Source organism: Phoenix dactylifera, chromosome 2, assembly GCF_051530095.1.
Source record: "Phoenix dactylifera cultivar Ajwa chromosome 2, Ajwa_hap1_PhDact_Kaust_v1.1, whole genome shotgun sequence".
NCBI lineage: Eukaryota > Viridiplantae > Streptophyta > Magnoliopsida > Arecales > Arecaceae > Phoenix > Phoenix dactylifera.
This window is the reverse complement of record NC_143191.1, coordinates 25,145,425-25,160,258: the sequence shown is the minus strand read 5'-3', so window position 1 is coordinate 25,160,258 and position 14,834 is coordinate 25,145,425. Positions and strand designations below refer to the sequence as shown.

General features: G+C 40.3%; 1 protein-coding gene across 1 annotated transcript; it reads right to left on the bottom strand.

Moving 5' to 3' along the window:
* Window positions 1-501: 501 nt before the first annotated feature.
* On the bottom strand, window positions 502-3,835 carry LOC103718934 (aspartyl protease family protein At5g10770-like). Its single transcript, XM_008807947.5, has 2 exons — window positions 3,624-3,835; window positions 502-2,199 (listed from the first exon to the last, which is right to left on the bottom strand). The coding sequence occupies exons 1-2, from the start codon at window positions 3,781-3,783 to the stop codon at window positions 968-970; spliced, it is 1,392 nt and encodes a 463-aa protein (XP_008806169.3). The 5' UTR covers window positions 3,784-3,835; the 3' UTR covers window positions 502-967.
* Window positions 3,836-14,834: the final 10,999 nt, after the last annotated feature.

The window sequence follows — 14,834 nt, the reverse complement described above, 5'->3', positions numbered from 1 at the left end:
CATATATTTTGCTTTTGTTTGTCAAAGCAAGAACTCGACTGATATAAGTGGCAATAGTCTCAGAAGACTCCATTTGTAGGAGCTCATATTGACGTCTTAAGGTTTGGAGTTTCACCTTCTTAACTTTCTCTGCACCTTTGTATGCTATCATCAGGATATCCCATGCTTGCTTTGATGTAGTTGCATCTGCAATCTTCTCAAACACTTCATCATTCACCCCTTGATGGATGAAATATAATGCCTTCTTGTCCTTTTTCTTACTCTCACGGTGGGCTAGCTTTTGGGCATCATTGGCATTTTCTGCAATTTCAGCTACTCCATTCTCCACGACACTTAGCAATTCGTGGTAATCAAAAAGTACCCTCATTTGCACACACCATCGGTTGTAATTTTTGCCATCCAAAACAGGAACCGAAATCTGAACAGGACCATTCATTGAACCTGCTCTGATACCAATTGAAGGAGTAGAAGGGATAAAAGCAGAAAAAAAACCACAAAACAGAGGAAGAGAAACACACTTTGTATTGCTGGAAAACAAAATAAAGATAACTTTCATACATTAAACTAATAACAATTACCTATTTATAATAGGTAGAAAAAAAAATTCCTATTCTCTAGCCACTATAGCCACTACAAACTAAAAACTAAAAATAAGGAAACATGGAAACGTGGCTATCAGTAGCCACAATAACAGGACACACAAACTCCACTAACTATGACTCATTCAAAAAACAATTAGCTTTAGAATCGGGATTAACTCCAACAATGCCAAACATAAATTAGCACGACTATAATCATGCTATTTTTTTCTTGAATAATTAAGTAGAGGGACTATTTCGTCCTACACTAGGCCGGTTCTCTTTTTGTTCTGTTTTCTTACGATGAACTCTTAATTTCTTTTTCTTCTCTCCTGGTTGCTTGATCAATCAGTTAATCTATCATGCTCCCAACCATTGTGTTCGACCAATTAATTACAACCGTTGGCGCCAAACCCAATTCTTCTATTTGCGATGTCATAAACCACATTAAACCGCTTCTGCTGCGCGTTGCCGATGATGCCAAAGTCCTTGGCATCGCCATTGGGGGCGAACGCCAGGCACGCCTGCGAAACGTTGGGCACGTATAGTATGCCGGAGAAGTCGACGTTAAGGGTAGTCCCGCCTCCAAACATCAGCGCCACCGTCGGCACCGACACCGTGTCATAGCCTGTGAAATTATAGCATGTGTCCAGTATCGACAGAGCCGGCACCATCTTGTACCTGGTCATCTGCTTACGGAATGCCGACTGAAGGGCGGCATAGGCCGATGGAGGCAATCTGCTGATCACTGTGCCGGAATCAAGCACCGTCCCGGCAGTAGAGAACACCTTCGAAGATATTGGAAGCTGCTTACCGCCGACTTTGATTGCCACGAGATCAAGGAAGTAGAATGAAGGCAAATTGGAGAATGTCCGCAACGGCGTGAACTGGACGTTCGACAGTCGACGACTGCCTAGTGTCAGATAGCCTGGCTTGCTCGATGTGGATGGAATGCAGTAAGAGAAGACACCGCCATACTTCGGCGACGACTGCGATACTAGCGATACTGGTCTACGCCCTAAACCGAGCAGACCGGCAGCCCTACCGAAGAGCCCCTTGCTCTGATCGCCGCAGCCGAACAAGAAATTCGGCAGCACGTCGGAGGGCGTCAGTGTGAGGGTGTCGCTGCCGAAGAAGCCCATCGACTGGGAGTTATCGCCGTATTCGACTTCATAGCGGCACCTGCCGGCCGAGCAGTCGGGAGAGTCGAGCTTCATACAACTGGGGGAGCTGCAGGAGATGTTGGAATAGGTAGAGGATTGAGATGGGTCGAAGAGTGGCTGCTGTTGGGAGTAGCAGTTACCATCACTGCACGGCTGGCACTGGATCCATGTGATGTCGCTGCCGGTGTCGAAGATCACCGTGAAGTCCTTCTTAGGAGTGCCGAAACCGACGCTGACGACGTAATTGCCGGTCCCGATCGAGCCGCCGGAGTTGGCGGGGATAGTTGTGGCGAGCGAGGCACGAGTGCCGTTGGAGGCGATGGAGATCTGGCGTTGGAGCCAGTTGACTCGAGCTTGGTCCTGGTTGAGGAGTTTGATGTTGGCTGGCTTCCGGCCGGGGGTCAGCGGCGAGCATGGGCCGTGCCGGTGGACTACTTTCATCATGGACGGGTTTGAATCTGTGGAATTATAATTGTCCGTAGATTTAGCAAAGAGACAATGTCATAGGCTACTGGAGCTTCCAATTACATGCTACATTTATTTCAAAAAATCTCGACATACTGCACCTTCTCATTAAAATGCCATGCAGCAGCCCCCCAAAAAAACAGAAACAAAAATAAAATTAAAAGCAGCATGATATGCACTGAAACTTTCATGAAGAACCGGCGCCGGTTGCCTATCCTTGCATATAGTTTATATTTTGTTTGTGTATCTTTTGGTAAATTTCTGAGTAATTAATGTAAGATATCCATTTGGTTACGGAGATAATTTGAAGAATATGTTTAATTTATTGCTTAACTTTCTGGCCAGCATATTGCCTACAAAAGCTTTCCAAATCCTTGCATCATATACCTAGCTACCGTGACATGAAGATCCTCTATATACATTTATATATAGGATTTTTTGCATGTATAGTCTCCAAATATATAAAATTATATGAATACTCTCGTAAAAATTGCCATTTGCATAGATATTCTAATAAAATATTTTTTTTGCATGTATACTTTATTTTACTTTATTTTTTTATATATGTACCCATACCATCTAATGCCATTATCAAATAAACGATTTAAAATTTAAATGATTGAAGTATTCTTACAAATAGATATGCAAAAGGAAAACTTTATATGGATATAAATGTAAATAGCAACTTTACGATGGTATTCATGTAATTACATATAGTTAGGAGGATACACTTAAAAAAAAATCAATAAAAAATGATCAAAATCCAGTAAAGATAATTTATTAATAAAAAAAGATAACAAAAAAGATTAAATCATATTAATATCAATTTTTATAGAATAAATTATGTTGCTTTTTATATCCTAACATCATCTACCTACCGTGACATGAAGATCTTTTATATACATTTATATATACCATATGCATTCTGAAAAATGGGACTGAGTGGCTTTGACTTGGTTGACCAGGAACCACACAATCTCGTATACCCTCCCATTCCCAAGAAAGCAAATTAGGCATCAAGACCAGCGAAACTGACATGTCCTTTCCGTCTTTTATCTAAGTATTTCAGAACATCAATTCTTTGTCGAGGAACTCTTTTGAGAAATTTTGAAACACAAAATGTGTATTAGTGTGCGTAACCTGAAAATTATGTCTAAAGTGCTTAATTTGAGCTAAAAGAATGTGCAACCTCTTTATTTATTATGTTTTCCGAAGGAGGTGGCAGAACTGAATTTTCAACTAAAACTTTTGAGCAATTTTCAAAGGTCAGCCAGAATTCACCACGCCAATATCTTTGTCATGCATCAACGACACATTAATATATTCTCCCCAGTCTTTTTGGGAAGAATGTTCTACGCAATCTTTCTCTTTAACAAGGAAAGCCAAGTGTAAATGATTAGATATATTTTACACCAACCTCTCGGTGAGGAGCAAACTGAGCTCGGCAGCAAAGAGCGAACACCAACCACGTATCGGCTTTCCGTCTCCCTTCCATAGACTCGCGGAGCCTGGAGAAGAGTAAAAGCTAGAAGAAAAAGGGCACAACAAGAGCAGAGTGAGGAATGGAGAAGAGCCATGACGGAGAGTTTATACTCTCTAAATTTGCTGCGCACTTGGAAGGAAGGATAGGACTGATTTATATAGACACAGATGCCCCACTTTGCGCGTTAATTAACGCGTCACTCTTACGACCACACAAGTCCTTCGTTTAGAGGATTTGGTACACTTCCACTCTAGAGAACAGAAGAAGGGTTGGCCACTTCGGCTCCACAAAATGGTGGAAAGTAGATGTTCTACGTCCTGGAACGCACTAGTTGGACGTGTAGATGACGTACGAAATCAGTGGCGTTGACTGCAAGTCAAAATATAATAATCCTTTGGGGAAGACAAGTTATTACCGTATTATATAATGGATTCGGTCGCCAATCCTTGCAGAAATCTTAGCTTTGAATGGAAACATTTTCTCAATTTAGACAACTTTAACGGTGAGAAATTTGCTGAATAGAAAAAGAACTAACTCTTCTATATTTTAGCATGATGAGTAGAAAGTATAGAATTGACTCTTTGAAGAAGACTTCCATAGACTAATGGATGCTATTTTCGGAAAGTCTAGACATATGCCTGCCGAGAAAATTTCCGCAGCCTTGCTATCGGTGGTTTAGTTAAAATCTTGAAAAGGTCGAAAAAACCTAAAAAAATTGAGAAGCATATATGGCCATAAAAATCTCATGGTTTCAATTAATTAACATCAATGTTACCATGTTGTCAGCAATCTTACGAGGTGTTTGGCATGGGGTGATCCACCTAGGATCAAGGGTGATCTAGACAAATATGATAAGATTACCGTGTTTGGTTATACTCTAGTGATCCTATGTGGTAGTGATCCCAAATCATCCCCAATTTGGAAATCACTGCCCAACTCGGTTCTAGAAAACCCTTCCTTGGGTATGGGAATCCAAAAGCACCCTCAGTGGTGATCTTGGGATAAAATTTTAGGATAATTTTGCTTCTCGATCCAATAGTTGAGTATTGGCCAAATCTCTACGCGTTGCATGTGAGAGATTTCAAGAAAGTACCGTTCGGAAAAAAGAGCCATTCAAGAAAGAGCATCTCCGAGGAAGTGCCTAAGGGGAATTTGCATTCCCATCTTGTTTTCTTCCTTTTCTTTGTTTTTTTGCCCACAGTGATTTCTTGATGTTGTGAGGCATTATTTTTTTTATTTTTTTATTTCTTGGTATTTTGCTTTTTTGATTTTTTATGTTTGATTGAGTTCTCTTGTTTTCTTGAAAGTTGATATCCATGCGGAAAATCATGTTTTCTTTCATCCCATATGTCTGCCTATATATCTGCAATGCATTGATTTTTTAATAAGATTTTTGAGATGCAAAGATTTTTTTCTTCTATAGCTCTGTCATGTAGATTTGCTTTGAGATATTTGATCAAAATTTATTGTGCACAAATTTTTTGGAGCGGTGTCCATGCACTAGACGTTGAGTTCATCCTTGTTTTCTTTTTGAAATGGCAAGCTGTACATATTCAGACCAGCCATATGTTCATAAAGGGTAATGAGCCAACAAACCGGTTGGCTAAAAGGGCCATTAATACCAAAGAGTATCAGCTTTGGGTGGCTGATTTCCCTTGTGACCTCACCGATTCCCATAAACCCCCTCCTCCCCCAAATACGGTAGAGAATAGCTTCAAGGATAAGGAAGAGCAATTAATGGTGCCTTAGTTCAGTCTATGCATATGTCATGTCTCTTTATAATATATAAAGCAATCAAAATATTTTCCCTCTGCCCAATGTGAAATGTATTTTCTTCCATTCCTTTTTTGGATGGAATTTTCTTTCCCATTCTTCTACTGACAATGGAATAACAAGAAACCTGTGTACCTAAAGGGGAAATATGCTGTGAATTTACGTGGAATAACTACTTAAGAAAAATTTCTGGCTTCCATCTGCTAATTATCCTTGATTTATCCTAACATATTTGCTCTCCATTTTGTGAAAATACTAGCAATAGAATAGATGGTTAAATCTATGATACAAGTTCATCTATAAATTAAGGAACAAAAAAAAAGTTGAAAGGCTTTCTTTCTCTTTTTCTGTTTTAACAATGAAGACTTTATCTTTGACGAGCTGACGATGACTTTGCATCACAAAGTGGTGATTTGCTTGCCTGCTTTATTTGTTTTGAATACAACCACTATGAAAAATAGTATATTTGCTTATATTCTTAATTCATGAGAACCGAGAATACATAAAAAATCCTCATGGCATACGTCAAGGGTATTTTTGGTATTATATAACAAGTGATCTTGGATTTCTATGGCATAATAAATAAGTTATTGGTGGATACTCTAGGGTCTTTAATCACTGAGTCATGGTATACCGAGCATGCTGATTTTAGATCACTGAGGATTAGATTATCTCAAGATAAGAATCATAGAAATCTTAGGTCACTATGGTGATCCTATTTGGGTGACCAAACACCCCGTTTTAATATATATAGAGTTCGCCAAGCTAAATATCTATAGGACTGATAAATTTTCTAACAAAATGCTCTTCAAAACCCTCTTGCAACAACCACACACTCTCACGGCCTTCAAAAAAGCATGAAGATCCTTCTGCCCATTGTCCAACCTAAAGAAATTGTATAAGTTTTGTTATTATAAAACCTACTATGTCTTGTACAAGTTTCTAAATGACACGTAAGTTTGAGTTCAGGAGAAGAAACCATTCTTCTACAATAATCAATTCAATTATTAGATAGGACTAATTAAACAATAAGATTTATTCAAAATAAAAGTAGATTAAACAAATTTAATTCCTCTAGTACATGCTCTATTGGCCTACCGGCAATGTATAAAAAAGTAATCTTGCAAGGGGGTAGTGCCTGATAATCTCTCTCATAAGAATGGAAAATATACACAAATTAAGAGATGACGCATAACAAATGCACCACAATCATACTATCACCCTTTTACTAGCAAATGGGGCCACCCATGAGTAAGGTGCAATCCATGCATAGTTAAGCATAATGGTGAATATACTAATTGGTTTTTAAGATTATGGGTCTTAATAGAGTGTTACTAGCCAATTTCAAGACTAAAATCACATTATTCCTTCCTGATTATTATATGACAAGCAATTTGGTTGGTCAATTTGAAGCACTTTTTTTTTTTGAATGTGATTGGAAACAGCGTGGAAGGTGTGCGGCAGGTTGGCCGGCGCCAATCGTGGCAAAGCAAGCCATGCCTCCCCCCGTGACTATCGCATGTCTTCTTGTGCGCTCTCTGTCCGTTTTCATACTGGTTTTTGGCGACGAGTGGTTCCATGACTTGACCATCGCCGGTGCTCCGAAGTTGTGAGCTGGCCTTCAGGGTTCGGTAAGGAATGTGGGGGTTTGAAAGGTACAGACCAACGCCAGTCTGCAATGTTTTCGATCGATCAATTTAGATAGGATTATGATTTACGATTTTGCTACAGTGATCGGTGCGTTTCATTACCGAGGCGAGGCCTGATGACCAACCACAGCTCGCACAAAGAGTCGGCCATTTATTTTCCGCCACAATGTCTTTAAACAGGTAATCAAAGTTCGCCGTATGGCAAGCAAGTTTAGAAGTGGGGAAAAACTCCTTCAATTTGAAAAAACACTTATAATTGATACCTGTCGGCCATAATTCAGAGCAGTCTCTGAAATTGCACTCGTAAAACAGGTAGAGCATGTTCCACGTGTGAAATACTCGCATCTGATTCTCGGAACGTGCGGAGGCCTGCTAATCTAAACCGAATCAAGTGTTTGAATTTTTCCGCCGATAGGTGCACGCCTCGCCTATACAATTCGGAAACCTTCTAGGTAAGTGGTCCGGTACTCGGACCACTTAGAACCTTCTCTATTTTTTAAGTATCATCCTGATTTAAGCATTGGAGGGTTCTCCGTCGAACACACTCTGACAAGAAGACTTTTTCGTCTTTACTATTTTAGACCAGAGCTCAGTTACAAATCAGAACTTTGGACATAACTCTCCGCTCCAAATTGTAGTCTGGCACGATCCAAGCAACTCTCCACCAAGCCCTTCAGCATATTTTCCGCTCGGCACCATGGCCTGACCGGTCCTTGGTGGCAACAAGGCCTAAGGCTAAGAGCTAAGTTAGATCCATTTACAAGTATACTACAATCCACTCACTTTAGAATCAACAAATCTCAATTGAATTTGTCACGCTTCTGCCTATTCTACAATAAAATGGGCATACCCCGTGTATTCAGTAAGTTGTTATTTTCCTTTTTTTAGAAAAAGGATGAGAGAATTCCAACCATTTTATCAGGAGAAATTAAGAATAGAGAGACTCCAACGAGGGGCTAGGAGAGAAGGGGAGTTCGAAAAAAAGGATGCAAATTAGAAACAGGGGAGGTACAATCGAATTTACGAAGAACCACTGTTTTTTTTTAATTTATTCAGAATGTTTGGCAAGGTAGCCCACTGTTCATCCAATTGGGTCCCATCACGTATTCTTAGGGGCGGTGAGGTGCGATTAATTCAACAAATGCGTGTACTCTAATCTGTGTTCTATATTGTTACATGGTCTACTAGTGACAAGTTTGATCCCCAGAAGAAACCATAGGCCTGTTTTAACTGGATCCAGATAGAAGAGAAGCTTCTTGGATCAGTTGGTGTACACGACAAGAAAGTTGATGCTGATGCGGTCCTAAAAGATGACTTTGGAGACCGTTGGGAGCTAAGGAAAATTGAAGGAAATTTTTTTACGAATTGAGATGTTGTGTGGAAGGCCTGCACCATGTAATGCTGCCCCCAGAAAAATGAAGTCTCCGAGGTGTGGGCTGAGTTTGATGCTCAAGTTTTCAATAAAAAATAAATTTGGCCAGGAAAGCCGCAGATCTAGCTAGAACTGCTAGAAGTTCATGACATATTAGCCTGCCCATTGGAAAGTCGGGTTAATTTGTCCACAATGAGGTCGATGCAGTTGTCATCTTGCTGACTCTCTTGAAAGATGTAGTGGAGATCAATTCATAAAGAGATTGGTTGTGCAGAGGGACTATGCCTGCAAGGCATATGTATGTAGTTAGTGAATAGGAATATCTGACAAACCACACAAAAAGCCAGAAGGGGCTGTCATTAAGACAAGAGATCTGTTTTAGTTTTTGTGAGTAACCTACTTTATACTTCATCAAAAGAACAAAAAAAGTCTCTCAATGGCATTATTATGTTTATCCACACATTTGTCTATCTACATGTTTTATGATGATTGCTTGACATCAAATTAAAATAAATAGGCATTTCATAATATATATATATATATATATATATATATATAGCTAAGTTCAGCTCTCTCTCTCTCTCTCTCTCTCTCTCTCTCTCTCTCTCTCTCTCTCTCTCTCTATATATATATATATATATATATATATATATATATATATATATATATATATATATATATATAGAATGGCTACATTCGAGTGGATCTCCATTCAGAGCCGGTCAGGTTTGAATTGAATAATAGGAGTCTCATATCGATAATTCAAGTCATTGAATGTAATATAGTTTCTTTAGATTGTTTATATACCAAAATTTATATGATTTGGAGATGCCTAGCCTATGCATCAAGTAGTCCAAAAATGAATAGTCTAAATAACACTAGATTATAACTATTTTATGATCACTTAATATATAGGTTAGGAGCCTCCGAATCACATAATTTTAAGTATGTAAACAATTTAAAGATTGTAGATCACATCCAACTGATTGATATATGATCTCTATTGTTCAATGTAAATCTAACTAAATCTAAATGGAGATCTATTCATCCATCCATCTATCCATGTTTCCTCTTATATCCATTGTATGTCTAAAACTGTTGTATTGACATGCAACCTGCAAGGGTGAGACAGCTTGACAGTTTGCCCAGCGATTGGCCCATTTGCAAGATCAAGGCATGGCATGGAAGACCGAACGGCATCTAAATGGAGCCATATGGATTGGGCCCAAGTGCGAAGGCATTATGAGGCCTTGCATCCACAGTAGGTTGCGACCGTTGGGCCTTCGTATCTAGCCTCTTGTTCTTATTTGCACGCTCAAACATTTACAAAAAGGAAACTATCGATGGCTTGGCTACCAGCAGTTGTTTCATTGTCCAAAATTATCCACATGTTTCAATATATGGAAATATTTTTGCCGTATTCTCCATGGATGTAACTTGGACTGGGTTGATGTAGTTGAGTCCCCTTCTCGTCTCTCTCAAAACCTATATGGGCCAAATATAAAGATGGGCCAGGCTTGGATCAAAAAGTGTCGCTTGGTTCATCTGATTCTTAAGCAATCTTCTCAAATTTGATTCCAATTTTATTTAGTAATTATTAGTCTTCCAACCCAAACTTTACGGTCCCACAAGCTTACATCGATTTGAGCATAATTCTCTCTCCCCCTTCTCCCCTTTCCCATATCATTCACAAACCACATCTGGTTGGTTTAGGGTGAAGCAATAGCCTAAATTTATAGCTATCTATTGTACTCAAATGTAGATTTTAAACATCATTAAATATCTAAGCCATGCAAGGCTGTAAATCCCGACTTGAGAGTTGCTTGGAAAGGAATAAAAAAGGAATGAAACCGATAGCTGAGCTGGGCTGTGGGTCGGCGAGGAGAAGAGCCATCAAATGGAGCACCTTATTCTTATCATCTTCATTATGATTCCATGTTCCTTGTGGTGCATCTTTTTCATCAAAGAGAGCAGAGTATGTAAAAATCACTACCATATCACCCATCTTGGGATGGGTGCAGGAGTATCTTATTCTTATCATCTTCATTATGATTCCATGTTCCTTGTGGTGCATCTTTTTCATCAAAGAGAGCAGAGTATGAAAAAATCACTACCATATCACCCATCTTGGGATGGGTGCAGGAGTGTGTTTTATCCTATATCAACTAGGTACTGGGTAGATTTTAGGTATTTATACAGGATCGAGGAACTCAAATTACACCTTCCAACTAGCCTTTTTGAATGATGTCCTGACCCACCCCTCCTTCATATTACACCTCAAACTACCTGTTTTACCTCCTTTTGTGTGCGTGCTTGGGGATAGGTGTCATCCTCAGATTGGCGATTTGCCACCCGAATTTCACCTAAGATATAGCCCATAACCAAAAATTAATGGTTCAACTGAATGTTTTTGTAGTCAGATTAGACCTTGGTTGGAAATAGTCAAATTGAATTGGACTTATATTTTATGGAGATTGGTTTTGCCTGGGTCCTCATCCTAATCTAAATATGACTAACTCCCACTCTGCTCACCCTTAGTTCTTTCCCATAAGGTGATTAGTCTAACTTATGAAATTGGTCCTGAATAGGTGGTTGTTTGAAAATTAAGTCATTGTATCCATACTAATAAGCCCAAAAAACTATTACTTCATTATATAAATTATTTTTTAAAAATAATTTACTATTCACATGAGCATATTTTTTATAAATAATAGACTATAGTCCTCTGATGAAGAGAAAATATCTATTGCTCTTGGTTCCAAATCAATAATAGGATATCCAAATTAAAGATTCAAACTGTTAATTGTGATCTATACCTCTAAAAATATCTATAGCCTAAAAATTATATATTTTGATAATCTATAATTTATACATAATATTGATAAAAGAATAGACTATTTTTATTATGCTAGAATATTAAAATATATAAGAAAATCTTTAAATTGAGAATTCATCTTATCGATCATCATCTATATAAGATAAATATATATATATTGAAAATTATCATATTTTAATACTTGGATATAGTGAAACACGGTATCATATTATTCTAACGATTTATTCTTTCCGCCCACTTGATAAATATACCAGAGATCACAAGAACTTTTGTTTTCTTATAATTTTTAGATATTTTAAGAGCAATAGATATCTTTTATCTCGTGAGGAGCCAAATTCATCTTTTTTACGGCTATATATTATTATTTTTACATTTTTAAAGTAAGGTTCATACCTGATATTGAGCGAAATGGCTACTATAATAAACAATTTTTTTTTTAAACTTGCAGGAAAGTGATTTCTGAACAACTTGTTAAACTTTCCTTGGAAAATTTATTGAGAATGTTTGATTCTAATTTCCTCACTGTAGTGGGGGAGGGGGAGCGGAAGGGGAGGTACCACAGTATTCCAACAGTAAACCCTCATCATAAGCAGTCCTCGCTGTCGCCCGCCTCCAATCAGCTTTCGTTGCTATTTACTACGTCCGTCCATCGTTGTTCATGGGGGGGACAACAAGGGGGGATGAAAAGTACAACCTCTGCCCCATCATCACTTATGGACGGCGAAAGGATAAAGGTGCAGTCAGTATTCTGCCGCTTTCTTCTTCTTCTTCTTCTTCTTCTTCTTCTTCTTCTTCTTCTTTCTTCTTTCTTTTTTTTTTTTTTATTAATGATAATTTATATAACTCTAAAATGAGTGCATCCTGCTAAGTCAGAAAAAAATAAAAAGTACAATGGGGACGGAAGCTCTACTGTGGACGTCCACAGTAACATCCCGAAATATCGTGCAACATAGAAGGCGACCCAGTCTGCTGCCTGATTTGCCTCCCAAAAAACATGTGCTACCTGGTGCTCATCCAGCTCTACAACCAGCCTGCATGTCTCACGAATAAGTGGATGGCCATCTCCATACCTATTCGTACCCCGTATCCACTCGATCACCATAGATGAGTCCCCCTCGATGTACATCCGCTCGGCACCGAGCACTCGCCTTGCATATGATATACCCTCCCAGGCAGCCTGAAGCTCTACCCCAACTACAGTAAGACCTGGCGTGCGACGACCCCCTGCTGCGACCAAACGACCGCAATGGTCTCTGATCATAAATCCAACACCTCCAAACCTCCCATCTATCGCCACGCTGCCGTCAAAGTTCATCTTGAAAAAACCAGAGGGTGGGGGCACCCAAGAAACAAAAGCAAACCTGGGTGCTGTAACAGCGAAGCGAGTACCCCAGATATCCCTGGCCATTCCAAGAGAACACATAGCAGCGCATGAGGTCACCTCCCCGGCCTAAAGCACTGCTCTAATTACCGCCATCCTCAGAGAAGACCTCCTACCCTTAAACAAGCCTGCATTCCTGTCCAACCAAATGTGGTAGGCCAGATATGCTCTAAGTATCCCTACCTCAACAGATCTAGGGCTCCGAAAGGAGTTTCTCAGCAGCTGTAGCAGATCCTGTACCAACACCACCGACCGAGGAAGAGGGGCAGGTGACCTCCTCCATATCTCCCTGGCCCTGGGACACTGCAAAAGAGCATGCCCAATGGTCTCCTCAGAGTCCGTGCATACCTCGCAGCACAGAGAGATCCGCATGCCCCGCCTCACTAGGACGCTCCTAGTAGGTAGGTAACCCTAGGCCACCTTCTAAAAGAAGAGCGCCACCTGCGGATGAATCTGCATTTTCCAAATCCATCCTCCCTCAATCTGCCGAGCTGGCTCCCCACTGAATAGAACCTGTAGATCCCTCGCACGCACCTGTGATCGCCCCGTCGGTGCCCACACTAACCTATCAGGCTCCCCCCGAAAAGGCACCGAGAGAGCCAAAACCATCTCTGCCAAATGCTCCCCAAAAACCTCCCGAATCAACCCCTTCCTCCATCGGCCCTCCTCTGACACCATCAAATCACTAACCATGTGGCCCGCCAATCGCCCAGAATCCACCATGGTCGGCAGACGACTAAGCGGCTGCGCAGTCACCCAACAATCCTCCAGAACATCGATGGATCTATCGTCACCAATAGCCCATCTAATCTCTGGGAGGACCAGCATAGTTCTGGCATACATCTCCCTCTACATTGGTGAGCGATGGCGAGCAGCTCTCGCTCCAGGCAGCAACACACTATACTTCGCCCTCATCAACGAGGACCACATACTGTCCGGCTCCAGAACAAATCTAGCGACGTGCCGAGCCGCTAATACCTCCCGCCTCTCCAACAAGGACTGCACCCTCAAACCTCCAAACCTAGTAGGCTGACACACCACCTCCCATGCTAACATATGGATACCACCACTGCCTCCATGCCTCCCCCATATGAAGTTTCTAAATAGTTGCTCAAGAGTCCTCAAAACCGACACTAGGATGAAGGAATTGGAGAGTAAGTAAATAAGGATCGAAGAGAGAACTAATCGGGCCATGGTGATCCTGCCCATCATAGACAATGAATGCATCTGCCAGCCCTCTAGCCTCTGCTTGATGCTGAGCTCAAGGGAAGAGCAATCCCTGCCACGCAACCGTCGACCTGAAATCGGGACTCCCAGGTATCTCATAGTGCCATCCTGCTCGCCCACCCCCAAGATCTCCAGAATAGAATGCCTCACCGCCTGTCTGGTCTTTGGACTGAAACAAATAGCTGACTTTGAAAAATTGACCCGTTGTCCTGACGCTGCACAATAGTATTGAAGAATCCTACCAATGACTCGAGCGTCCTGCCGCGATGACCAGACTAGCAATAAATAGTCATCAGCAAAAAACAAATGAGAAATCAAGTAGCTCCCACCACTAGCTTATAAGCCTCCAACTCCTGAGTGATCACAGCATGACTCAAAGCTCTAGATAGTACATCTGCGCAAATAATAAACAGCAAGAGTGATAGGAAATATCCCTGGCGCAATCCTCCCGAGGACTCGAAGAAACAAAATGGCGTACCATTCACCAGGATGGCGAACGAAGGAGCCCTAACACAACCCATGATCCACCAAGTCCATGTCTCCTCAAAGCCAAACCCACCAACTGTCACCCCTCCCTGTTTGCCAGCCATTGCTAGCTCAAACACTAGAATAAGATAGACGAAAAGCTAAGCCGTTGTCAGGGAAAGTTGCTTTTTTATCCTTTTTTTATAAATAAAAATATAAAATCCAATTCAGAAAATATATTAGGTTATTTTATTTTTATTTTTTATTTTTAAATAATTTTTATTATTTTTGGAAAAAAAATAAAAATAAAAAATTTCTACTTTCATTTTTTTAAAGTTGATTCTCGTACGTCCCTTCACCCAACCTCCCAATCTTGAAGCCGCCCTCCAGCCTTACATATTATAATATATATTATATATTATATTATGATATAATATAATAT